Source organism: Miscanthus floridulus, chromosome 15 (assembly GCF_019320115.1).
Source record: "Miscanthus floridulus cultivar M001 chromosome 15, ASM1932011v1, whole genome shotgun sequence".
NCBI lineage: Eukaryota > Viridiplantae > Streptophyta > Magnoliopsida > Poales > Poaceae > Miscanthus > Miscanthus floridulus.
In genome coordinates this window covers 60,225,293-60,252,553 of record NC_089594.1, presented here as the reverse complement: position 1 = coordinate 60,252,553, position 27,261 = coordinate 60,225,293, and the positions used below count along the sequence as shown (strand labels likewise).

The window sequence follows — 27,261 nt, the reverse complement described above, 5'->3', positions numbered from 1 at the left end:
AATCACGCACATGCCAATGCGTAGAAGAAGCAGAAGGATGCCAAGGCGGCGAAGCGCACGAAGCAAATCCTTGCGCGTGAGGAGCTGGATAAGCGTCGCCGTCAACAACGAAAGGATGGTCTCCCGTTGGAGGAATCCCCGTCGATGTCACTGTCGACGGAGGCCTCGGACGGGGATGATGGGGGCGAGGCGGGGTGAGGTCCCCTAGACCACCTTCCTGACGTAGTGGAGGTGGTGCCCGGGGTGTTGGCAAGCAGCCCGGCACTCCCGGGAGGAGGTGGAGAAGCGGACCCGGGGCCGGCGGTTGCCCGCTCTAGGGCCGAGGCCAACACACCCGAGGCATGGGCGTTGGGCAAATGCGCCATCAGCCCAGTGAGCTCGGCGGCCGTGGTGGAGCAAGTAGCGGTGGAGACGATGCCACCGCCCCCGCAGAGGAATGAAGGGGCGCCGGGGTCCACCGAGGACCGACCGACGCCGATGGATACGGAGGCGACGCCTCTGCCGCCGCCTCCTCCGTTGCGGACGAGGTTTGCCGTGGTGAAGCGGTTGCCGCCCCATTCAAGGTAAGTGTATTTTTGGTAGGGTCATAGTGCCTTCTGTTCGCTTTTTTGGTCTCACGCTGACCCTGTAGGCTATTTTTCCTTAGCCGGAAGTGGCCTGCGGACGAGCTCCCCTTGGCGCCCCTTAAGGCGCTTAAGGCGAGCCCTGGCTCCTCCACCTACTGGGTGGCGGAGGCACAAGCCGCTATCCAATGCAGCGCGGCGTCGACGAGGGTTGACCCGAAGGGGTCGGCCGCCCAAGGAGGGGTTGCCGAGGCGGCCCCTACACAGATGAGGGAGGGAGCGCTTCCGCCCCGTGGGGGCGAGGCTCATGAGTCGGATGGGGCCGGCGTGCCCTTGGTTGCTGAGGCCCTCAGGGTCTCCGAGGCTGAGGCGATGGAGGACAGGGCGCCCAAGACCGCTGGGACCGCAGTGGCCGCGGTCGGTGTTTCTGTGTCCTCCGAGGCCACGATGGTGGAGGCTGGAGCCCCCGAGACCGTCGAGGCCATAATTGTAGAGGCCGAAGCCCCTGAGATCACCAAGGCCATCGTAATGGTGGCGAGGCCATCTATCCAGGAGGCGGAGATGGAGGCCTTGGTGGCGCCCTTGGTTCAGGGGCCGCCGTTGTTGCGAGAGAGAGCCCTGGGTGTCGGATACAGTGAGAAGGGGTACCCTAAGCAAGAACCAAAAAACGACTGCTTAGACTTCATAAAAGTCGAAACCAGCTAAACACCGCTGGCCTCGGCCGATTCTCCGACTCGCCCGAGGCCCCCTCACCGCTGACCTTGGGTGATCCCCCACCAAAGGCCTCGGCCGACCCCCTCTCGTCGCAGGCCTCGGCCAGGCCGCCGACCCTCCGTCTCACGCGAGGCGGGCTCGGCAGCACTCCGCTGCCTCTTCCTTCACCCGTCCCTCTGAACAAAACATCGTGCCGCATTAACTCAGCCAACTGCTGCCCCTGACATCGGCCGCATGCTCAGCATAGTACAGCGGAATGGCCGACGGGACAGGAGGCAGGACTGGGCAGGGGTTACCCGCCACTGTGCTAACCACTATGCACATGGTTGACGCCCATGCCTTACTGTGCTGCCAACTCCTGCTCTGAGAACAACACAGCATGGGGAGCCACGTCTGGGATACTATGGCCTCGGAATCAGTACCTAGGACCAATAATTCCCTCCAAGGCCTCGGCAGTTTGCTTCAGGGGCTCGGCAGCCTGAGGATCCATGTCCGCCGAGCCACCCGTGATGGCTCGGCCTCGGCATCTGTAGAGCCACAGCTCCCTACGACGTCATCGCACGATGACTAGCACGTCGCCCGGACTGGGCAGGGGTTACCCACCACTATGCTAACCACTATGCACATGGTTGACGCCCATGCCTCACTGTGCTGCCAACTCCTGCTCCGAGAACAACGCAGCGTGGGGAGCCACGTCTGGGATACTGTCGCCTCAGAATCAGTACCCAGGACCAATAATTCCCTCCAAGGCCTCGGCAGTTTGCTTCAGGGGCTCGGCAGCCTGAGGATCCATGTCCGCCGAGCCCCTCGCGATGGCTCGGCCTCGACATCTGCAGAGCCACAGCTCCCTACGATGTCATCGCATGATGACCAGCACGTCACCCACCATGTCCTGCATCAAGCTGTACTGGAGCCCCACGACGCACAAGATCAAGTATGACCGGCGCGTCACTTCTGCACGACAAGGACGGGGCCACTCCATCGACCATACCACAACAGTGGCCGGCTACAGGGCTCGGACACGCCACCCCCATTTATAGAGCGCTATGTATGGATGTCCCTGGTTCTCCCTTGGAGTATAAAAGGGAGGGACCGGGGCCATTTCTGAGGAGAGGAAAAAAGACGAACACACCGATAGAACTACACACTTCTACGCTGCTTGAGAACAATGCCTCAAGCAGCCCGCACCACCCTCGCCGAGACCTGGGGCTAGCTCCCTCTCTCACCTAGCTTGTAACCCCCTACTACGAGCACTCCGGTGCAAGGAACAGAAGATCGATCTCTCAGACTGGACGTATGGCCTCGATTGCCTGAACCAGTATAAACCTTGTGTCTCTTTGCATCACCATCCGGGATTAGGGGCATGCAGCACAAATTCACTCGCTGGTTGAGGGACCCCTGGTTCCAAAACACCGACAGTTGGCGCGCCAGGTAGGAGACGCTGCGTGTTAGCTTCATCGTCCCAGCAGGACCCGGATGGCAGACCCTATACGACCATTGCGTCTTGGCACCGTAGTTTGGTTCGGGAGCCTAGAGTTCATGTCTCTAGGGCATGAGTACAACATGGTGCTCCTCACCCCTCGAGCCCCACCGTCCGACGATGAAGTCACGCCCCAGCAGCCCAGGCGCAGGCGGCGCCCGGGCAGCCGCTCTCGCCGTGCTCACCAGGCACGACGCGAGGAAGGCCACCCCGACGCTACGCGAACCCGGGGCGGCATGCCACCCCCCGCCGATATCCTACGACCAGCTGTTGGTACGGGGTCCCTGGCTGGGGACCTGTCTGGCCTGAGCATGGACAAAGGAAAATCGCTGGTGGCTCGCGGCGATGCCCAGTCGTCTAGCTCCACTCCACCACTCCTTGAAGAGTCGACCCCGGCGGGGCGGAATATGGAGACGGCACCGTCCCCATACCCCTTTGGGTTGAGGAATGCCGCCGCCTCTTATGCCTACGCCTACACTACCGCTCACGAGCACCCCTCAGAACGCCGCCAGCGCTTCACTCTCGACCTGAGCACCCACTCTGACTCCTCGGACGAGGACGAGGCATGGCCCGGGGTGGATTTCTCCAAACTCCACAACCCTAGGGCTTTGCGCCAATTCTTGGCCGCAAGCGACTACTGCCTCGGCTATTCCGACTCCGACGATGAAGGGACTTACGATCCATCTCGTGAGTGCTTCCACGTCGGGCTCGGGATGCCAAGGGCGGGCGAAGAAGACGAGAGGATAGGCAACCATTCCCTGCCCTAGGCAAGGGCGGGCGATGCCACACCTCCACGTCTCGTAGCCCCGGCGGCACGAAACGAGAATCCCATCCACGGGGGGCATCGACGCCCAGACCTAGAGCAGCTCCACAAGCTTCAAGCCAAGGTCGAACAAGACCGACTCCTTCTGCAATAGCTTCAGGACACTCTCGAGCAGGAGCAGCAAGGGCGCGGTGAGGGCGGAGGAGCCCGAGGGAGGGCCCGCGACGTCCATCACCGCATCAACGACAACGAGGGGGGAGAGCCACCCCCAATCTTTAATCGGGCTAGCCAGAATGTCGCAGCGGCTGCGAAGCTGGTCCGAGCAATGCCCGAGCCCTCCACCACCGAGGGGCGACGGGTCCGCGAAGAGCTCCGCGACCTCCTCGAGACCGCTGCGGTACAGCAGGCCGAAAGTTCCGCCTCCCACCGGCGCGGAGGCACTTTGGAGCAACCCACGATGCGACCTCGCCGGGGCCAGGATGCCTCGATCCGTCCCGAGCCCGCTCGCGCGCCGACGGCCAACGGGGCCCCCTCGGTGCGCGATCGACCTGGAGACCAGCACAAGGCACAAGGCGACCACGAAGTGGTTGGCAGGCGACGGTGCCGCGGCGACGAAGCCGCCCGGGGCTACCACCCACACCGAGGCGGTCGCTACGACAGTGAAGAGGACCGCAGTCCTTCTCCCGAGCCACCTGGCCCTCGGGTCTTTAGTAGAGCCATTCACAACGCTCACTTCCTAGCCCGGTTCCGGCAACCTGCCAACCTCACAAAGTATAGCGGCGAGACGAACCTCGAGCTATGGCTAGCCGATTATCGCCTGGCTTGTCAGCTAGGCGGTGCGGAAGATGACCTGCTCATCATCCGCAACCTCCCTTTGTTCTTGTCAGACTCAGCACGAGCCTGGCTCGAACACCTTCCTCCCGCATAGATCCACGACTGGCGCGACTTGGTGAGGGTCTTCGTCAAGAATTTCCAGGGCACCTATGTGTGCCCCGGGAACTCCTAGGACCTCAAAGGTTGCCGCCAGAAGCCTAGACGAATCTCTTCGAGATTTCATCCAGGCGCTCCTCCAAGAAATGCACCGAGTTGCCCCTACGTCGGTGACTCGGAAATTGTCCAAGCATTCCTCTCTGGCACCTCCTACCGAGACCTGGTCCGAGAATTGGGCCTAGAACGTACCAACCACAGCGGCCGCACTCCTCGACATCGCCACCAACTTCGCCTCAGGCAAAGAGGCGGTTGGGGCCATCTTCCCCAACAACGACGCCAAGGGGAAGCAGAAGGACGAGGCCCCCGAGGCCTCGCCCACCCTGCGTCCCCAAGAGAAAGAAGAAGGGTCGCCCAGGGAAGCAGGAGGTCCTCGAGGCCGTCCATGTCGCCACAGTAGATCGCAGGAATCCCCGAGGCCCCCGGGGCCCCGGGCTATTTGACTGACATGCTGAAGAAGCCCTAGTCCTTACCATCAAGGTCCGGTGAAGCATGCCCTCGAGGAGTGCACCATGCTCCAGCGTTACTACGCCAGGCTTGGGCTCCCCGACGACTGATGAGGCCAGGAAAAGGGGCGCCGGCGAAAGGGGCGGCGATAAAGATGATGGGTTCCCCTGAGGTACGCAATGCCTTCATGATCCTTTGGCGGACCCTTGGCATGCCTCACGGCGTGCCAGCGAAAGAGGGAACACCAGGAGGTCTTCTCGGTCAAGGTGGCCACCCCCCGGTACCTCAGATTGGTCTCGGGAGGCAATCACCTTTGATTGGGATGACCACCCCGATTATGTTCCAAACCCTGAGTAGTACCCGCTTGTCATCGACCCGATCGTCAGGCAACACCCGGCTCACCAAAGTGCTCATGGACGGAGGCAGCGGCCTCAACATCCTCTACTGTCAACACTCTGGAGCTCCTGGAGCTCGACCAGTCATGGCTCCGAGGCAGGTTCCGCACCCTTCCACGGCATCATGCCAGGAAAGCGCACACGACCCCTCAGGCGCATCGACTTACCCGTCTGCTTTGGCACTCCCTCCAACTACCGCAAGGAGGTCCTCACCTTCGAGGTGGTTGGATTCAAGGGGGCTTACCACGCCATCTTGGGGTGCCTGTGCTACGCCAAGTTCATGGTGGTCCCCAACTACACCTACCTCAAGCTCAAGATGCCAGGCCCCAACGGCATCATCACCGTCGAGTCCACGTACGAACATGCATACGACTGCGACGTCGAGTGCATCGAGTACGCCGAGGCCATCATGGAAGGCTGAGACCCTCATCGCCGATCTCGACCAGCTTGGTAGCGAGGTTCTCAGACGCCAAGCGGCGCACCGGGACCTTCGAGCCTATGGAGGCCGTCAAGCTCAGTCCCCTATCGATCCCGCCGTCCCTGACGGCCGAGGACTGAAGATCAGCGTCCACCCTCGACAGCAAATAGGAGGCCGTGCTCAGTCGACTTTCTTCATGTGAACGTCGATATGTTCGCGTGGAGTCCCTCGGACATGCCAGGCATACCAAGGGAGGTCACCGAGCACGCCTTAGATATCCAGGGCAGGCTCCAGGCTGGCAAAGCAGTGCCTGCGCCGATTTGACGAGGAGAAGCGCAGGGCCATCGGCGAAGAAGTGTAGAATCTCATGGCAAGCCGGGTTCATCAAGGAAGTATTCCATCTAGAGTGGTTGGCTAACCCTGTATTAGTTAGGAAGAAAAGTGGCAAGTGGAGGATGTGCAGTGGACTACACTGGTCTAAATAAAGCGTGCCCGAAAGTCCCATTCCCACTACCACTGAATTGACCAAATCGTCGACTCCACTGTAGGATGCGAAATCCCTCTCCTTCCTTGATGCATATTCCGATTACCACCAAATCAAGATGAAAGAGTCCGACCAGCTCAGTGACTTCTTTCATCACTCCATTCTGCATGTACTGCTACATAACCATGCCATTCGGACTCAGAAACGCAGGGGCTACTTACCAACGGTGCATGATCCAAGTCTTTGGCGAACACATCAGGGCGAACCGTCGAGGCCTACGTGGATGACATTGTAGTCAAGTCCAGGAAGGCCGGTGATCTCGTCGGCGACTTGGAGGTTGCCTTCACATGTCTCAGAGAGAAGGGCATCAAGCTCAACCCCGAGAAGTGTGTCTTCGGGGTTCCTCGAGGCATGCTCTTGGGATTCATAGTCTCGGAATGTGGAATCGAGGCCAACCTGGAGAAGGTCTCGGCCATGACCAACATGGGCCCGATCCGAGACCTCAAAGGGGTGTAGAGGGTCATGGGATGCCTTGCGGCCCTAAGCCGCTTCATCTCGCGCCTTGGCAAAAAAGGCCTGCCCCTGTATCACCTCTTGAGAAAGTCCGAGCGCTTTTCTTGGACCACCGAGGCCGAGGAAGCCCTCGCCAGGCTCAAAGCACTACTCACCAACCCCCCCGTTCTAGTTCCGCCCACCGAGGGCGAGCACCGCTTACTCTACGTCACCGCGACGACCCAAGTGGTCAGCGCGGCCAGTAGTAGTCGAGAGGCAGGAGAAGGGACATGCTCTACCCGTCCAACGACCTATGTTACTTCATCAGCGAAGTACTCTCCGAGACTAAGATGCGTTACCCCCACATCCAGAAGCTGGTTTACACTGTAGTCTTGGCTCGACTGCAAGCTGCGTCACTACTTCGAGTCCCACCCGATGACTGTGGTGTCGTCTTTTCCTCTGGGAGAGATAATCCAAAACCGGGAGGCCTCGGGTAGAATAGCCAAGTGGGCTGTCGAACTCAATGGGGGAAACCTTGTCTTTCGCTGCCTTGGAAAGCGATCAAATCACAGGTCCTATCCGACTTTATAGCCGAATGGACCGACACACAGCTGCCACCCGTTCAGATCCAATCAGAATGCTGGACCATGTACTTCGACGGGTCTCTGATGAAGACTGGGGCTGGCGCAGGGCCTACTCCTGGTCTCGCCCCTTGGAGTACACATGCGCTACATGATCCGGCTTCACTTCGCCGCCTCCAACAATGTCACCGAATACGAGGCCCTCGTCAACTGGCCTGCAAATCGCCATCGAACTTGGAGTACGACGTCTCGACGTACGGGGTGATTCCCAGCTCAGTCGTCGATCAGGTGATGAAAGAGTCAAGCTGCCATGACCCCAAAATGAAGGCGTACTGCGCGATAGTACGTCGCCTAGAGAACAAGTTTCGACGGTCTCGAACTCAACCACGTTGCGTGAAAGTTCAACGAGGCCACGTGACGAACTGGCAAAGATGGCAGTCGGCACGGGCCCCGGTCCCCCGAACAGTCTTCACCAGAGACCTCCATAAGCCATCCGTCGACTACGCCTCAGCGACGGAAGAGGGCATATCAGCCGAGCCCAACGCAGGGCCCGAGGCCCCCTCTGCCACCTGAGACCCCGCCAGCCGAGCCCGAGGCCATGGCGATTGACGCAGAACCTCCCAAGGCCGACCAAGGAACGGACTGGCGAGTCCCTTTCCTTGATCGCCTCATTCGAGGAGAGCTTCCTATAGACAGAACCGAGGCCTGGCGGCTTGCGCGACGAGCCAAGACTTATGTCCTCTGCAACGGCGAGTTGTATAGGCGTAGCCCATCGGGTATTCTCCAACGATGCATCACCACCGAGGCTGGCCACTCCCTACTTTGGGAATTGCACGTGGGAGTCTGCGGGCACCACGCGGCTGCCTCGGGCGCTCGTGGGTAACGCCTTCCTGCCAAGGTTTCTATTGGCCAACGGTGGTGGCCGACTGCCACGAAGCTAGTACGCTCCTACGAGGGATGCCAGTACTACGCTCGACAGACGCACCTCCTGGCCCAAGCCCTCCAAACCATCCCCATCACATGGCCATTTGCTGTGTGGGGGCTAGACATGGTTGGGCCTCTGCAGAAGGCACCTGGGGGCTATACCCATCTGTTGGTAGCCATCGACAAATTCTCCAAATGGATCGAGGCTTGTCCGATCACTCAGATCAAATCCGAGCAAGCGGTGCTGTTCTTTACGGACATCATCCACAGGTTCGGGGTTCCTAACACCATCATCACTGACAATGGGACACAATTCACCGGTCGCAAGTTCCTAACGTTCTGCGACAACCACCACATCTGGGTGGCCTGGTCGGCCGTAGGACACCCAAGGACGAACGGCCAAGTAGAGCGTGCCAACGGCATGATCCTACAAGGCCTTAAGCCAAGAATATTCAACTGGTTGAAGAAGTTTGGCAAGAAATGGCTTGACGAACTCCCGTCAGTCATCTGGAGCCTACGAAACACCCCGAGCCGAGCCACGGGATTCACACCATTCTTCCTGGTCTATGGAGCCGAGGCCATCCTCCCCACTGACTTAGAATACGGTTCCCCGAGGCTACAGGCGTACAACGAGCAAAGCAACCACACCGCCCGCGAAGACACCCTCGACCAACTGGAGGAAGCCCTGAGACGTCGCGCTGCTACACTCAGCCAGGTACCAGCAAGCCCTACTGACGCTACCAAGCCCGGCGCGTCCAAAGCCGAAGACCTGAAGGTGGGCGACCTGGTGCTGAGACTGAGGCAGAGCAACAAGGGCCGCCACAAGCTGACCCCACCCTGGGAAGGGCCGTACATCGTCGCTCAAGTGCTGAAGCCCGGGACCTACAAGTTAGCCAACGAGAAGGGCGAAATCTTCACCAACGCTTGGAACATAGAATAGCTACGTCGTTTCTACCCTTAAATTTCCAAACGTCGTTTACATTGTTTCTCGAAATACAATAAAGAAGCGTTCTTAGTTGTTATAATCTTTCGAGGAACCCCCTTATAGACAAGTCGATTGTATAGAACCTAAGGATAGTACGATCGTCTCAAAGGCGAAAAGGCCGGCCGAGCCAGTGAGAACAGCCTACGCCTCCAGGGCTACGGCAGCTCCCTCACCACCTTTTCACCCAAAGGACAACAGTAAGCTCCTGAGGAAGTTCTGTACAGAGAGCTTGTCTATCAATAGGGGCTCGACGTCACAATAGCGCTATAAGGGAGACTCGGCTCTGCCTCTGCAAAGCCGAGCCTCCCTCGGGGGCTAAAAAGGGGGAACCCCCTAAGTCCCGAACACCATTTGTTAATGGTCTTTCAAAAAAAAATTCTACGCCAAACTCTCTCGCGCTCCGATAGGACCTTCACAAGAAACCCAAAGACCAAAAGCTTGTCTCGAGGCCAAAGGGCCGGTCGAGTCATGAGAACGGCCTACGCCTCTGGGCTACGGCAGCTCCCTCACCACCCTTCGCCGAAGGACGGCTTAGGTTCCTGAGGGATTTCTTTGCGGGTTCCCAAGATCGAGACAGAGGGCACAGGCTCAGAAGTAGAATAGAAAACTGGTTAAAAGACCCACGTACGCAAATACTTTAAAGGCCTCGACGGCCACAAAAATGTCACGATACGGCAACTAACTCAATCCGGTTACATGGCCCCTTTTGGCCCAGGTCAAAGCTCAAGGATCGGCGGCCGGCGCGGGAGGGACCACCTCTTCTTCAAATAGACCAGCCAGCGCTGTGCTAGGTGCCTCGGCCGCCTCCAACAGCTTCACGACCTCTGCATCAGCTTCCTCATCATCTTTTGGCAACACGTAGCTATCGCTGACAGCCTCGAGGTTGATAGCGTAGTGCGAGGAAATGACGGCTAGGGCGCGCTTGACGTCCGTGTGCAATGCCCCCCGGAGCCTCTCGTGGACGCGGCCGCTCAATGCAATCAGGCGGCTCCCAAGGGAGCTGGCCGATTGGACTCCCTCGATGTCCAGGGCCTCGCAGGCAGTACGGACTGCGCTGCGCAGCGCCTCGTGCTCCCGGACCTCAACATCCAGCGCCGCTTGCGCTGCTACGGAGGCCTCTTTCTCCAGATCTACGTTGCAACGAGGGGTCAGGAGTCAAACGCGAACCAGAACAAAAAGAACAAGGAGCACGGTTCGGCGGAACTTACCCTCGGCCTTGCTCTTCCAGTCTAAGGCCTCGACCCGAGAGGCCTCGGTCGCCTTGGTAGCCTCGGCCAAGGCGACTTTCGTCAGCTGATGCTCGCTCTGCTCCGCACCTAGCTGCCCGGCTATGGCCTTGGCAGAGGCCGTCGCTTCTTAGGCCCGAGACCTGGAGGCATCTCGCTCCTCCTCCAGTTCCTTGATCTTCGCTACCAGAGGGGCAGACTGCTCTTTAGCCATGGCCAACTCGGCCTGAATGTCAGCACAACGAAGGCGGAGGTCCTCCACTTCTGCACTCTGCATCGACAAAAGCCCCTGAGCATCGGCGAGCAGGCCCTTCTGCCGCTGGAGCTAGTCCCAGATATCCCTCTCCCTTCGTAGGAATACCAATTTCCCAAGGGATCGGGTCTCGAGCTCCTAAAGAGGCAAAACAAAAAACAGCATGTCAAACATTGCGAGGGGGCTCGGAGAGAAAACAACGCAGCACGGGAGAGGAAAGTACTTACCTGGGTGACACCGGGCAAGTCCCCTCCCATAATAGTCATCGCTGTCTGTAGTGACCGCACTGCCAGTTGGCGGTACTGCTCGAGGGTATCCCACCGCCCCCCCTCTACGATATCTTCAAGGGCGAACACAGGCTCCCCCTTGGGATCAGCCCGGTTCCGCTAGAAAACATGTGGGAAGTTCCACCCATGGGGCTCAGGCCATAGCCGGGCAAGGGCCGAACTCCCCTCGGCAGGATCTGGGACTAGCTGCTCCGCGGTACTGGCCGCCTCGACATCCGCCAGCCTCCTTCCCTTGGGAGGAATCATCAGACGAGATTGTCTGAACCAGGGGCGGCAGCCAAAACTTGCTCCGTCTCCACCTCCATCGCCTCAGGCCTCGACGGATCCAGGGGCTCTGGCCTTCGCCATCTCTACCTCGGTGGCCCCGGCGTCCACCGCCCTGACTTCGGAGGTCTTGGGGGCTCCGGCCTCACCCTCAATGGCCTCGGCAATGGTGGACGCCCCAGCCTCCTTCGCCCCAAGACTCATGACATCGTGAGGCGTGGGCTCCTCCTCCTCCACTCGCTCCGTGGCCGCCTCGGCACCCTTTTCCTGGGCAGCCGCCTCCTCCAAAATGGCCCCGCCCGACGCCGCACCATGCTGCACGCCAGCCTGCGCCTCCGCTGCCTGATGGGCGGAGGAGCTAATGTTCACCTTGAGCGCCTTATGGGGCGCCAAGGCAGGATCTTCCACCAGATGCTTCTGGCTGGAAGCAAAGACACTCCCAAGGTTAGCATGCGACCAAGGGGCAAACAAGAAGTACTACGGACTCCACCAGAAAAGACGCTTACCGCGAACGGGGATGCAGCTGCTTCGACACCGCCAGCCTCCTCTGCAACGGCGGCGGTGGTGGCAGCAGCGCGGCCTCGGTGTCCACCAGTGCCAGCTGGCCTCCGCTGGACCCCGGCACCTCCTCGACCCTTCGCGGAGACAATGGGGTCGCTCCCACCGTCGCTCGCTCCACCTCCACCGTCGAACCCATCGGGCTGACGGCATGCTCCTCTGACACCCGCGCCTCGGGCGTGTCGGCCTCGGCCCCGGGATGGGCCGCCACCAGCCCCGGGACACCTCCTCCTCCTAGGAGCGCTAGGCTCCTTGCCGGCGCCCCGGGCACCATCTCCCTAATGTCGAGGAGGTGTTCCAGGTAGGCCGTCCCCACCTCACGCCCACCGCCGTCGCCCAAAGAATCCGACACCGACGACGAGGGAGACGGCTCCAACGGGAGACCGTCGAGCTTCTGATGCCGGCGACGGGCGTCCAGCTTTTCGCGCGCGAGGAGCTTCTTCGTGCGCTTCGCCTCCTTGGCATCTTTCTTCTTCTTCTCCTCCTCGGCGCGTGCCCTGTTCACGGCTCGCAGCCGGGCGTCCTCGGGAACAGGCGGCGGGGAGTCTCGCACGTCTCTTATCCCCTGCGGGAACGACAAAGTAAGACAACAGACAAAAAAGGCAGAAAACAAGAAGGCCGCAAAAGCGTCGGCAACATCCAACTCACCAGTGAAATGTACCCCCGCGACGGGCGCATTAGGAACGGCATCAAATCGTCGATCTTCGGCTTCCCATCTACCGCCTCTCTCACCCGATGCAGGGTCTCGCCGTCGGTAAGGGTGAAGGCGGACATCTTGATACCGGCAATCGGGTCGCTCGGGGTCATCTTGAACAGCCGCCGCCGCCGGGCCATCAGCGGCAACACCCTCCGGCGGTGAAAGGCCGCCACGACCACGGCCGCCGAAAGGCCACGGTCACGCAGCTTCCCCAAGGCCCGCAAGAGTGGCTCCAGCCTAGGCTGATCAACCTTGATAACGCCGTATCCCCATTTCTCTGGTTGACTCTCTACAACCCACCCGGTATAAGGAGGAAGTCCTCCGTCGTCATTGCGGAGGTAGAACCAGCCGTCGTACCAACGATGGTTGGACGATGACAGCTGGGCCAGGATGTAGAGGGACTGCCGGTCTTGGCGCACGTGAAGAGTGCAGCCGCCGGCCCTCTGCACCTTCCGAGCCCCCCTCGTTCCCCCTGGCTTGGTGGTGAACGTCGCTCGGAACAAGTGGAGCCACAACTCCCAGTGGGGAGCGATCCCCAAGTACCCCTCACAGACGGCGACGAAGATGGCCTGCCTGCGCGATGGAGTTGGGGCTGAAATTAGTGAAGCTCCACGCCATAGTAGTGCGGGAGCGCCCGCATGAACTTATCCACCGGCGACCTGAGGCCTCGCTCGTGGAAGACGACGAAGCTCACCACGTAGCCGTCGCGCGGCCTCGGCTCCGACTCGTTCCCCGAAGCAATCCACTCCGGCTCGTCAGGGTTGGTGATCGGGCGAAGAAGACCGGCCTCCACGAGCGACTGCAGCTTCTCCTCGGTGACATCAGACTGCTCCCAGGGATCCGCCGGGAGGATGACGGGACCACCAGCCATTGCGCGGTGGAGGTCGCTGCTACGGCGGTAATCTCTCTCTCTCTCTCTCTCTCTTTCAGTCTCTCGCTCTCGCCCTTCTCCTCCCCGGCGCTCTATGCTCTCAGCAATGGCACAGAGGCAGCGAAAGCGAATGCGGAAAAGGTAAGAAGGAGGAGGGCGAGGCTCTTTGCGTATTTATGCAGGGACGAGACGAAACCACCGGGCGATGAAATCGGGGAAGTTTCCCCCAAAAAATCCGGTGCGGTTATCCAGATCCGGTCTTACCGCCCACGCGCCCACTCCCTCCTCATTAATCGCGTGTACAGATACATCCCGTCGGCTGACGCCACGTCGCGTCCAACCACAGCAGTAGCAGGCGCCGTTTCGCCTCCTCGAAAAAGCCGCCTCAAAAGACGCGCCTGTCGTTATTGGCCGTAGGGAGAGAAATAACCCCCCCCCCCCCCGATTCCTTTCAGGCAAATTAACTGGGCACCGAGCCCACTACGGTCCAGGGGTTCGAAGGCTGGGCCCTTAGGGGTTTCGACAGCCGCCCCAGGGCAACAGAGTCAGGGGCGACTACGGGCGAGCCTATACGAGGCCGACGGCCCAAGCAAGCAAAACGCTTGGGACTGCCCTGTGTCGTGTCCGAGACCGGTAGGGAGGTCTCCGAATGGGATCCCACCGTAGGGAGGCACCGAGCCACCGAGGCCCAGCGAACGGCCTCGGCACCCACTAGAGAAACCCTCCGGTACTCTTGGAGCGCGTCTCTGGACCGCTAGCCAACCCCCAGCGAACGGGGTACGGGCCTCCACTCGGACTTACCCAATAACAGCTCACCGGAAATGCCATCGCTCGCGCCCACCGAGGGTAGCGTGGCACATTCCACCCCTCCTTCCAAGCGAAAAGGAAGCGCGAGGGTCAAATAAAAAGTCAGGAGAATCCCCGACGGCCCTCTTGCTCCACGCAGAGGCTAAGGGACTCTTCCTGCAAACCATTGCCGAGGCCCAGCGACTTGGGCTCGCACACGAGGGGGCTCGGCAAAACAAACCCTCCTTCTGAGTGAAAAGGAAGTGCGAGGGTCGTTCAAAAAGCCAGAAGATCTCCTGACGGCCCTCTTGCTCCGTGCAGAGGCTAGGGAGCTCCTTCTGCAAAAGATGCCGAGACCCCGCGACCTAGGCTCGCACCTGAGGGGGGCTCGGCAGACAGACCCTCACGCGCGAGGGGCGAACCAAAAGCCAGGGGGACCTCTGACCGCTCTCTCGCTCCGTGCGAGAGACTCGGGGGCTCCTCCTGCAACTTTGCCGAGACCCAGCGGCTCAGGCTCGCATACGAGTGGGCTCGACAAACAGCCCCCTGTCCGAGCGAAAAGGACGTGCGGGGGATGGACAAAAAAGTCAGGGAGGACCCCTGACCGCCCTCTCAGCTCCGTGCGGAGGCTCGGGGGCTCTTCCTGCACCCAAGATAAAGACAAGCGACCCGAGCCCGTTACTGGTCCAGGGGTTCGAAGGCTGGGCCCCTAGGGGTTTCGACAGCTGCCCTAGGGCAAAAGAGTCAGGGACGACTACGGGCGAGCCTGTACGAGCGCGCCCTGTGTCGTGTCCGAGACCGGCAGGGAGGTCTCCGAATGGGATCCCACCGTAGGGAGGCACCGAGCCACCGAGGCCCAGCGAACGGCCTCGGCACCCACTAGAGAAACCCGCCGGTACTCTTGGAGTGCGTCTCCGGACCGCTAGCCGACCCCTAGTGAACGGGGTACGGGCCTCCACTCGGACTTACCCGATAACAGCTCACCGGAAATGCTGTCGCTCACGCCCACCGAGGGCAGCATGGCATCTTCCACCCCTCCTTCCGAGCGAAAAGGAAGCATGAGGGTCGTACAAAAAGCCGGGGGAACCCCTAACGGCCCTCTCGCTCCAGGCGGAGGCTAAGGGGCTCTTTCCGCAGCATCATCGAGGCCCTACGATCCGAACTCGCACCCACGGGCCCGGCAAACACAATGAAAACCCCTCACTCGAAAGAGAAAAAAGCCCCTGAAGAAGTGAAATCACTCCTCCAGGGCCTCGGGGGCTACACCCGGCGGGTGCGCTCGCGCGCACCCACCGAAACCTCAAGTACAAAACATAACCCAACAGGAACTATCAAGAGCCAATTCTTGTCAGAACCTCAGGGGGAGTGCCTCCACTCCCCCCAAGGCTCGGGGGCTACTGTCGGATACAGTGAGAAGGGGTACCCTAAGCAAGAACCAAAAAACGACTGCTTAGACTTCGTAAAAGTCGAAACCAGCTAAACACCGCTGGCCTCGGCCGATTCTCCGACTCGCCCGAGGCCCCCTCACCGCTGACCTCGGGCGATCCCCCACCAAAGGCCTCGGCCGACCCCCTCTCGTCGCAGGCCTCGGCCGGGCCGCTGACCCTCCGTCTCGCGCGAGGCGGGCTCGACAGCACTCCACTGCCTCTTCCTTCACCCATCCCTCTGACAAAACGTCGTGCCGCATTAACTCAGCCAACTGCTGCCCCTGACATCGGCCGCATGCTCAGCACAGTACAGCGGAATGGCCGACGGGACAGGAGGCAGGACTAGGCAGGGGTTACCCGCCACTAGTGCTAACCACTATACACATGGTTGACGCCCATGCCTTACTGTGCTGCCAACTCCTGCTTGAGAACAACTGCAGCGTGGGGAGCCACGTCTGGGATACTATGGCCTCAGAATCAGTACCCAGGACCAATAATTCCCTCCAAGGCCTCGGCAGTTTGCTTCAAGGGCTCGGCAGCCTGAGGATCCATGTCCGCTGAGCCCCCCGCGATGGCTCGGCCTCGGCATCTGTAGAGCCACAGCTCCCTACGACGTCATCGCACGATGACCAGCATGTCGCCCGGAACTGGGCAGGGGTTGCCCGCCACTGTGCTAACCACTATGCACATGGTTGACTGCCCATGCCTCACTGTGCTGCCAACTCCTGCTCCGAGAACAACGCAGTGTGGGGAGCCACAGTCTAGGATACTGTGGCCTCAGAATCAGTACCCTAGGACCAATAATTCCCTCCAAGGCCTCGACAGTTTGCTTCAGGGGCTCGGCAGCCTGAGGATCCATGTCCGCCGAGCCCCCCGCGATGGCTCGGCCTCGGCATCTGTAGAGCCACAGCTCCCTACGACTGTCATCGCACGATGACCAGCATGTCGCCCGCCATGTCCTGCATCAAGCTGTACTAGAGCCCCACGACTGCACAAGATCAAGTATGACCGGCGCGTCACTTCTGCACGACAAGGATGGGGCCACTCCATCGACCATACCACAACAGTGGCCTGGCTACAGGGCTTGGACACGCCACCCCCATTTATAGAGCGCTATGTATGGACGTCCCTGGTTCTCCCTTGGAGTATAAAAGGGAGGGACCGGGGCCATTTCTGAGGAGAGGAAAAAAGACGAACACACCGATAGAACTACACACTTCTATGCTGCTTGAGAACAACGCCTCAAGCAGCCCACACCACCCTCGCCGAGACCTGGGGCTAGCTCCCTCTCTCACCTAGCTTGTAACCCCCTACTACGAGCACTCCGGTGCAAGGAACAGAAGATCGATCTCTCAGACTAGACGTAGGGCCTCAATTGCCTGAACCAGTATAAACCTTGTGTCTCTTTGCATCACCATCCGGGATTAGGGGCACGCAGCACAAATTCACTCGTTGGTTGAGGGACCCCCGGTTCCAAAACACCAACACCGGGAGGCGGAGGTCTATCCGATCTCCTCTAACGATACTTCCCGGGCGCGGGAGGTGGTCGACGCCAAGGATGCCGGTGCCGTGGAATAGCCGGCGCCAATCTTGGACGAGGGAAGCTCGGCCCTCGTGTGGGCGCGACCTGAGCCTCGTGGGTGGGATCACCCGCGGGTACTGTGGCGGAGCCGGGATGACCCTAAGGGGGAGCCTCTGTTCATCCTTGAGGACGCAGCCGAGGGCGGGCGCTGGGGCACCTTCGAGCAATACCGCCAACTGGCGGAGCGATCGCTACGGACGGCCCTATCCGTGGTGGCCGACGAACTGCCCGGGGTCGCCCAGGTTCGCATTTTCCTTTCTCGCGCGACGTTGTCCTTTTTTGGTTTTGTTGCAATCAATGACCCTTGCTCTGCTTCCCTAGGAGCTCGAGACCCGGTCCCTTGGGAAGTCGGTCTTTCTATGGTAGGAGAGGGGCGTCTGGGACCAGCTTCAGCGGCAGAAGGGCCTTCTTGCCGGTGCCAACGAGCTCCTGTCAGCGCAGAGCGCGGAGGTAGAGGACCTCCGCCTTCGTTGTGCCAACGCAAAGGTCAAGGCGGCCATGGCCCAGACGTAGCTCGCCCCTCTAGCAGCGTGGGTGAAGGAGTTGGAGGAGGAGCTCACCCGTGTAGTCGGCGATCGGGATGCCTTCAGGGGCCGAGCCGTTGAAGCTACGGCCTTAGCCGCGGCTCTCGCGGGGCAGCTGGGGGCAGAACAGAGGGCGCACCAGCTGACTGAAAGGTGCCTTGGATGAGGCCCTTACTGCAGCTGAGGCCTTGTGAACTGAGGCTATGGTTTGGAGGGGGACGGTTGAGGGTAAGTTTTAGTCCCCTCACGTTGTTTTCTTTTCCTTATGTTCGCTCTCTAACTCCCTTGCGTGACGTAGAGCTGGGGAGTGAAGCTTCTAGGACTGGCCGAGGCTTCTCGGGTCGAGGCCCAATGCTTGAAGGAGGAGGACCGAGGCTTCCTGGGCCGAGGCCCTGCACTGGAAGGAGAAAGCCGAGGCCTGTCAGGTCGAGACCTGATGTTGGAAGCAGAAGGCCAAGGGTGAGTTCCATGGGCTTCCACCCCTAACTTAGGTTGTTTTTTCCCTCGCTCGACCTCATTCCATTTTCCGCGGTGCAGAGTCAGAGGCGGAGGTTACTCAGGCCGTCGAGGCTTACAGCGCGGTGCAGATGGTGCTTGAGACCGAGATCGGGGAGCACGAGGCGCTGAAACGTGCTGCCCTTTCCGCCTACGAGGCTTTGGAGGTTGATGGGGTTCAGTCAAGCAGCTCCCTAGGGAGCCGTTTGATCGTGCTGAGCAACCAGATGCACGAATGGCTCCGAGGAGCGCTGCATATGGGTGTCAAGCATGCGCTGGCCGTCATCTCTTCTCACTACATCGGTGTCGACCTCCTAGCCATTAGTGATGGGTATGTCCTGCCTAATAATGACAAGGAGGCTAACGCGGTGGTCATGAAGCTGATGGAGGCAGCAGAAGGCCCTAGCACAGTGCTGGCGACGCTCTTTGAAGAGGAGGTGGTTCCTCCCCTACCATCTGTCGGTGCTAAAGGCCCTAAGCCTTGATCTGGGCTCCGGGGGCTATGTAAAAATAGAGTAGGAGTTATTTTTATATCGTAATGCTTGTGGCCGTTGAGGCCTTTATTTTTAAAGTATTTGTGTTTTTTATTTGTTTTTCTTATGTTTCCGAGCCTCTGCCCTCTATCGCTCCTCATCAGATTTCGTTTGCAAAACACCCCCTTGGGGCCTAAGCCATCCCTTGGGCGAGAGGTAGTGAGGGAGTGCCATAGCCCAGGAGGCGTAGGCCATCTCTCGGCTCTACCGGCCTCTTGCTTAGGAAACAGACCTTGGTCCGAGGGGTTTTTACAACTAATTCGTTAGAGCCTGCTAGAGTCTTGGCGTAGGAATTTTTGCGAAAAACAATTGAAGAATGGTGTGTGGGACCTAGGGGGGAGTCCCCTATCTAGCCCCCAAGGGAGGCTTGGTTCTACCGAGGCAGAGCCAAGTCTCCCTTGCCATGTTACTGTATTGCCGAGACCTACGATGGGCTCGGGGGTTTCTCGAAAAATTAGACCAGCTAAAGAATGCTTTTTAATTGTATTTCGAGAAACGAAATATACAATGCTTGGAAATTTAGGGATAAAAGCGACTGTAGCTGTTCTATGTTCCAAGCGTTGGTGAAGACTTCGCCCTTCTCGTTGGCTAGCTTGTAGGTCCTAGGCTTCAGTACTTGGGCGATGATGTACGGTCCTTCCCATGGCGGGGTCAGTTTGTGGCGGCCCTTGTTGCTCTGTGCTAGCCTCAACACCAGGTCGCCTACCTTCAAGTCTCAGCCTCGGATGCGTTGGGCCTAATAGCACCGTAGGCTCTGCTGGTATTTGGTCGAGTGTAGTAGCGCGATGTCTCGGGCTTTCTCCAGTTGATCAAGGGTGTCCTCTTGGGTGGTGCGGTTACTCTATTCGTTATAGGCTTGTAGCCTCGGGGAACCATATTCCAAGTCAGTGGGGAGGATGGCCTCGGCCCTATAGACTAAGAAGAAAGGCGTGAACCCTGTGGCTTGGCTTGGAGTGTTCCTCAGGCTCTAGATGACCGATGGGAGTTCGGCGAGCCATTTCTTGCCAAACTTTTTCAACCGGTTGTGAATCCTTGGCTTGAGGCCTTGTAAGATCATGCCGTTGGCATGCTCTACTTGGCCGATGGTCCTTGGGTGTCCTACGGCCGACCAGGCCACACGGATGTTGTGGTCGTCGTAAAACATCAGGAACTTTTTGCCAGTGAATTGTGTCCCGTTGTCGGTGATGATGGTGTTGGGGACCCCAAATCTATGGATAATGTCAGTGAAGAACAGCACTACCTGCTCGGATTTGATTCGATTGATACCAATAGATGGGTGTAGCCCCTGGGGGCCTTCTACAGAGGCCCGACCTTGTCGAGCCCCCACACGACGAACGGCCACGTGATGGGGATGGTTTGTAGGGCTAGGGCCGGGAGATATGTCTACCGAGCATAGTACTGGCATCCTTCGCAGGAGCGTACTAGCTTGGTAGCGTCGGCGACCGCCGTCGGCCAGTAGAACCCTTGGAGAAAAGCATTCCCCATGAGCATCTAAGGCGTCGCATGGTGCCCGTAGGTGCCTGCGTGCAAGTCCCAAAGCAGGGCTCGGCCCGCCTCGGTAGTGACGCATCATTAGGAGGACACCTGAGGGACTTCGCCTGTACAATTCGTCATTGTAGAGGGCATAGGTCTTGGCTCGGTGTGCAAGCCATCAGTGCTTCGATTCTGTCGCTAGGAAGCTCCCCCCAATCAAGCTAATCGAGGAACAGGATTCACCAATCCAGCGTCCTGATCAGTATGTGGAGGCTCGGTATTGACTTCTATGACCTCGGGCTCAGGTCAAGGGGGGCTCGACAGTAGAGGGGGCATCGAGCTTTGCCATGGGTCCCACAGGTGAGCCCTCCTCTAGTCGTCGAGGTGTAGTCAATGGACTGGTTTGTGGAGGTCTCTGGCAAAGATGTTCGGGGGGACCGGTGCCCGTGCTTGAGGCCATCTTTGCTAGCTTGTCGGTGGCCTCGTTGTACTTCCGCACGATGTGATTTAGTTCGAGACCAGTCGAACTTGTCTTCTAGGTCATACCAACTTGCAGTAAGCCTCCATTTTGGGGTCGAGGCAATTTGACTACTTCATCACTTGATCTATGACGAGCCAGCGAGTCGCCTCGGACTGTCGAGGCGCCAGTGCCCCAAGTTCGATGGCGACTTGCAAGCCATTGATGAGGGCCTCATACTCGGCCACTGTTGTTGGAGGCAGGTGAAGTGGAGCCGCACCACTGTAGCAGCATGTGTACTCCGAGGGGCAAAATGAAGAGCAGACCCGCGCCTGCCCTGGTCTTCATCAGGGATCCATCGAAGTACAGGGTCCAGCACTCCATCTAAATTTGAGCAGGTGGCAGTTGGGTGTCTGTCCACTCAACCATGAAATCGGCCAAGACCTAAGACTTGATCGCTTTTCGAGGTGCAAAAGTCAAGGTTTCCCCCATAAGCTCGACGGCCCACTTGGCTATCCTGCCCGAGGCCTCCCGGTTATGAACTATCTTGCCCAGGGGGAAAGATGATACCATAGTCACTGGGTGTGACTCAAAGTAGTGATGCAATTTGTGCTAGGCCAAGACCACGGCGTAGACCAGCTTCTAGATGTGAGGGTAGCGTGCTTTGGTCTTGGAGTGCACCTCGCTGATGAAATAAATAGGATGTTGGGTGGGTAGAGCATGCCCCTCTTCCTGCCTCTCTACCACTACGGTAGTGCTGATCACTTGGGTCATTGCGGCGACATAGAGTAAGAGAGCCTCATCCCTAGCCGAGGGTACCAGGACGGGAGGATTTGTGAGCAGCCTCTTGAGTCTGTCGAGGGCTTCTTCGGCCTTGGGGGTCCAAGAAAAATGCTCGGATTTTCTCAAGAGTTGGTACTAGAGGCAAACCTTTTTCGCTGAGGCGCGAGATGAAGCGGCTCAGGGCCGCAAGGCATCCCATGACCCTCTGTACTCCCTTGAGGTCTCTGATTGGTCCCATGCTGGTTATGGCTGAGACCTTCTCTAGGTTGGCTTCGATGCCGCGTTCTGAGACTATGAACCCCAAGAGCATGCCTCGGGGGACCCCAAACACACACTTCTCAGGATTGAACTTGATGCCCTTCTCTCTAAGGCATTTGAAGGTTATCCTCAAGTCGTCGATTAGATCCTCAGCTTTTCTGGTCTTGACCACGATGTCGTCCATGTAGGCCTCGACGGTCCGCCCAATGTTGTCGCCAAAGACCTGGGTCATGCACCGCTGGTACGTGACACCTGCGTTTCTGAGGCTGAAAGGCATAGTCACGTAGCAGTACATGCCGAATGGTGTGATGAAAGAAGTCACGAGCTGGTCTGACTCTTTCATCTTGATTTGATGGTAACCAGAATACGCATCAAGGAAAGACAGGGTCTCGCACCCTGCAGTGGAATCAATGATTTGATCGATTCGGGGTAATGGGAAGGGGACTTTTGGACAGGCTTTATTCAAACCGGTGTAGTCTACGCACATCCTCCATTTCCCATTTTTCTTCTTGACTAACATGGGGTTAGCCAACCACTCTAGGTGGGACACTTCTTTGATGAATCCGGCCGCCAAGAGTTTCTGTATCTCCTCACCGATGGCCCTACGCTTTTCCTCATCGAAGCGGCGTAGGCATTGCCTCGCCGGTCTAGATCTGACCCGAATGTCTAGAGCGTGCTCGGCAACCTCCCTCGGTATGCCCGGCATGTCCGAGGGACTCCATGCGAATATGTCAGCGTTTGCATGGAGAAAGTCAACGAGCACGACTTCCTATTTGATGTCGAGGGTGGCGCTGATCCTCGGCGCTCGGTCGTCGGGGCAGGCAGGGTCGACCGGGACGAGTTTGATGGCTTCCACGGGCTCGAACACCCCTACGCGATGCTTGGAGTCAGGCGCCTTGCCACTAAGTTAGTCGAGGTGGGCGATGAGGGTCTCGGCCTCCGTAAGAGCCTCGGCGTACTCGATGCACTCAACGTCGCAGTCGTACGTATGTTCGTACGTGGACTCAATCATGATGATACCGCTGGGGCCTGGCATCTTGAGCTTGAGGTAGGTATAGTTGGGGACTGCCATGAACTTGGCATAGCACGGCCGCCCTAGGATGGTGTGGTAGGCTCCCCCGAACCTAACTACCTCAAAGGTAAGGACTTCCTTGCGATAGTTGGAGGGGGTGCCAAAGCAGATGGGAAGGTCGATGCGCCCGATGGGTCACGTGCGCTTCCCTGGCACAATGCCGTGGAAGGGGGCGACATCGCCTTGGAGCCTCGACCAGTTGATCTCCAAGAGCTCTAGGGTATTGACGTAGAGGATGTTGAGGCTGCTACCTCCATCCATCATCACCTTGGAGAGTCAGGTGTTGCCGATGATCGGGTCGACAACCAGTGGGTACTGTCCAAGATTCGGAACATGGTCAGGGTGGTCATCTCGATCGAAGGTGATCGCCTCCCAAGACCAGTCGAGGTACTGGGGGTGGCCACCTTGATCGAGAAGACTTCTCAGCGTTCCCTCTTGCGCTGTCGCGCCGTAAGGCACGCCGAGGGTCCACCGAAGATCATGAAGGCATTGCGTACCTCAGGGAACCCATCGTCCTTGTCCTCGTCTCAGTCGCCGGTGTCCTTCTGCTTGGCATCAGTCGTCAGGGAGCCCGAGCCTAGCGTAGTAATGTCATAGCATGGAGCACTCCTCGAGGGCGTGCTTGACCAGGGCCTTGGTGATAAGGGCAGGGTTTCTTGAGCAACTCGGTGCACTGTTTGGAGAAGTGCTGGATGAAGTCTCAGAGAGACTCGTCCGGCTTCTGGCGATAACTTTTAAGGTCCCAGGAGTTCCCAGGGCGCACGTATGTGCCTTGGAAGTTCCCGACGAAGATCCTAACCAAGTCGCGCCAGTCGTGGATTTGTGAGGGAGGAAGGTGCTCGAGCCAGGCTCGCACTGAGTCTGACAAGAGCAAGGGGAGGTTGCGGATGATGAGCAGGTCATCGTCCGTGCCACCTAGCTGGTAGGCCAGGCGGTAATCGGCAAGCCAGAGTTTGGGGTTGGTCTCGCCGCTATATTTCACGAGATTGGCTGGTTGCCGAAACCGGGCCGGGAAAAGGGCAGCGCGGATGGCCCTGCTGAAGACCCGAGGGCCTAGCGGTTCAGGAGAAGGACTGCGGTCCTCCTCGCTGTCATAGCGGCCACCTTGGTGCGGGTGGTAACCATGAGCAGGCCCTTCGTTGTCGTGGCGTCGTCGCCTGCTGACCACATCATGGTCTCCCTGCACCTCGCATCAATTGCCGAGGCAGTCCAGAAGCATGAGGACCCTGTGGGCTATTGGTGCTCGAGTGGGCTCGGGATGAGCCAAGGCTTCCCTGTCCTGTCGAGGCGGAGCCGTGGGCAGGTTCGAGACGCCCCCGTGCCGTCGGGAGGCGGAACTCTCGGCCTGCTGGACCGCGGTGGTCTCTAGGAGATCCCGGAGCTTGTGCGGACCCACCGCCCCTCTGTGGTAGAAGGCTCAGGCATTGCGTGGACCAGCATTGCCACAGCCGTGACATTCTGGCTAGCGTGATTGAAGACTAGGGGTTGCTCACTGCCTTCATCATCATGGATGCGGTGATGCACATCGCAGGCCCTCCGTCGGGCTCCTCCGCCTTTGCCACGACCTCGCTGTTCCTGTTCGAGAGAGTCTCAAAGCTGCTGCAGAAGAAGTTGGTCTTGTTCGACCTTGGCCTGGAGCTCACGGAGCTGTTCTAGGTCTGGGCGCTGAGGTCGCGCAAGAGCGACGTTCTCGTTTCGTGTGGCCAGGCAGGACAATGCGTGGAGGTGTGGCAGCACCTGTACCTAGGCGAAGCGGGGAACGGCTGCCTACCCCCTCGTTGTCCTCGCTCGCCCTCGGCATTCCAAGCCCGACGTGGAAGCACTCATGAGTGGGGTCGTAGGTGCCCTCATCGTCGGAGTCGGAGTAGCCTAAGCAGTAGTCGCTTGCGGCCAAGAACTGACGCATAGCCCCAGGGTCATGGAATCCGGAGAAATCCACTCTAGCCCATGCCTCGTCCTCCTCCGAGGAATCAGCATAGGTGTGGGTCGACGCGGTGATGTCGAAGTCGAGGGCGAAGCGTTGGCGGTGTGCCGAGGGATCCGCGTGAGCAGCAGCATAAGCAGTAAGCATAAGAGGCAGCGGCATTTCTCAACCCAAAGGGGTATGGGGATGGTGCCGTCGCCGGACTTTGCTCCATCGGGATCGGCTCCTCAAGGGAGTGGTGGAGCGGAGCTTGACGACTGGGCATCGCCGCGTGCCATCGGCGATTTTCCTTTGTCCAAGCTTAGGCTAGACAGGTCCCCTAGCCAGGGACCCTGTGCCAACAGCTGGCCGTAGGATATCGGCAGGGGAGCGGTGTGCCATCCCGGATTCGCGTAGCGTCGGGGTGGTCCTGCTCGCGTCGTGCCTGGCGAGCGTAGCGAGAGCGGCCGCCCGGGCGCCGCCTGCGCCTGGGCTGCCGGTGCATGACTTCATCGTCGGTTGGTGAGGCTCGAGGAGTGAGGAGTACCATGTCGTACTCATGCCCTAGAGACATGAACTCTAGGCTTCCAAACCAAACCACCGTGCCAAGACATAATGGTCATACGAGGTCTGCCATTCGGAACTTGTTGGGATGACGAAACTGACACGCAGAGGCCCCTACCTGGCGCGCCAACTGTCGGTGTTTCGGACCGGGGGGTCCTCAACCAACCAGTGAATTTGAACTGCATGCCCCTAATCCCGGATGGTGATGCAAAGAGACACAAGGTTTATACTGGTTCAGGCAATCGATGCCCTACGTCCAGTCTGAGAGATCGATCTTGTATTCCTTACACCGAAGTACTTGTAGTAGGGGGTTACAAGCTAGGGGAGGGAGCTAGTCCCAGGTCTCGGCAAGGGGTCGTGTGGGCCGCTTGAGACGTTGCTCTCAGGCGGCTGGGATGTGTGCGTGTGTGTGTGTTACAAGGTGTTCTTCTCTTTTTTGTCCCCCTCCCTAAGTGGCCCAAGTCCTCTCCTTTATAGTTGAAGGGAGGACAAGGATAGTACATGTGTTAACTATGCGGCGTCGTACTAATAGGGGCGGCATGTCCGAGCCCTGTGGCCTGTTCCTGTGGCGGCGTGGTCGTTGGAGTGGTCCATCCTTGGAGCACTGGGGCGGCGTGCTAGTCCCGTCCGATCCTGTGTGTCGTGGGAGCCCCGGGACTGCCTCGGAGTGGGTGCGGCGGTGGACGTGCGTGCCATTGTGGACGGACTATGCGCAAGGCTGGGGCTTGGTCGGTGCCGAGGCTGCACCGCAGTGGGGGGTCTCGGCGGGCACAGACCCCGAGATAGCCGAGACCTTGGTGCACAGTGCCGAGGCCCCGAGCGGGCGGCTAATCTGGTGCGCCGGCTTGGAGGCGGTGATGACCCAGGCCAAGTTGTGCGTGCGATGTTGTTTTCGAGGCGGGGATCGCGGGACACAGTGTAGTGTGGGCGCTGATCGTGGGCACAGCGTCAGAACACAGTGGCCGGTAATCCCTGTCGTGCCCTATCCCAGCCGGTATGGCGCTGATGCGACCTCAGGTCCCGTCGGCCATTCTGTGGCATCGAGCCATCGTCCGGCTGAGATTGCGGGAGTGGTTGAAGTATTAATGAGACATGACGCGCTGTCGGGAGGGTCGGCCAAGGCGGGGGGGCGACGGGCTGTGGACGAACTGGCCTCGAGCGACGCGGAGAATGAGGCCTCGCGCGGGACGGAGATTGGACTCCTTGCCGAGGCCTTCCGTGAGAGGCCTCGCACGATACGAAGAATGCACCCCCTGCCGAGGCCTTCCGTGGAGAGCCTCGCGTGAGGCGGAGATTGCGTCAGGACGCCGAGACCTCCTGCGCGAGGCTCGAGGCGAGGCGGAGGGCCTGGTGGGCTCGGTCGTGGCGGTGAGGGGCCCACGGCTTACCTTCTAGCTTTGTTTTTTGATGGGACTTAAGCGACCCCTTTGATGTTCGCTCGGGGTACCCCGTTCTAAGGTACCCGACACATGGCTTTGAAGACTGCAAAAACCACTCGTTGCTGACAACAAAATTTAATATCCACCGAAAGAAAATCGGCCGGAGAAATCCTCTAAAAACACTAGCTTACAATCATTCACCATTAAAATAAAGTATTAAAGATTCCGAATCTTGGGGTAGAACAGATAAAAAGAAGAGGTCTAGATCGTCTCATCGAAAGCTAACCAACTACTTCTTCTGATAAGCACACCAACTACCAAAATCTGAAAAAGATCACAGATCTGATAGACCAAACTGACACTAATCATTTGTCGATGCCAGATCAAACGTCGTCGAGACAGGGAGGAACTGGAAGAGACCTAATTCCAAAGTAACATCATCGCCACTACCTCGTCCATGTCATTAGAACCACACCCTAGATCAACAAAGATCCACAAACCCAATGTAAAACTACAAAGGAAAAAGGGGTCGGGTCCCCGGTCCTCTGTCCAGCTAGCGAGATCGTTAGGAGAGAGGATGGGACCGAGCAGGTTTACTGGGAGGACGACGGCTGCGATGGTTGAGAAAAGTTTTGA

General features: G+C 59.0%; 1 protein-coding gene across 1 annotated transcript; it reads left to right on the top strand.

The window, feature by feature from the left end:
* Positions 1 to 414: 414 nt before the first annotated feature.
* On the top strand, positions 415 to 5,907 carry LOC136507521 (uncharacterized). Its single transcript, XM_066502221.1, has 3 exons — positions 415 to 563; positions 632 to 1,207; positions 5,796 to 5,907. Exons 1-3 carry the CDS (start codon positions 415 to 417, stop codon positions 5,905 to 5,907), a joined length of 837 nt encoding a protein of 278 aa, XP_066358318.1.
* Positions 5,908 to 27,261: the final 21,354 nt, after the last annotated feature.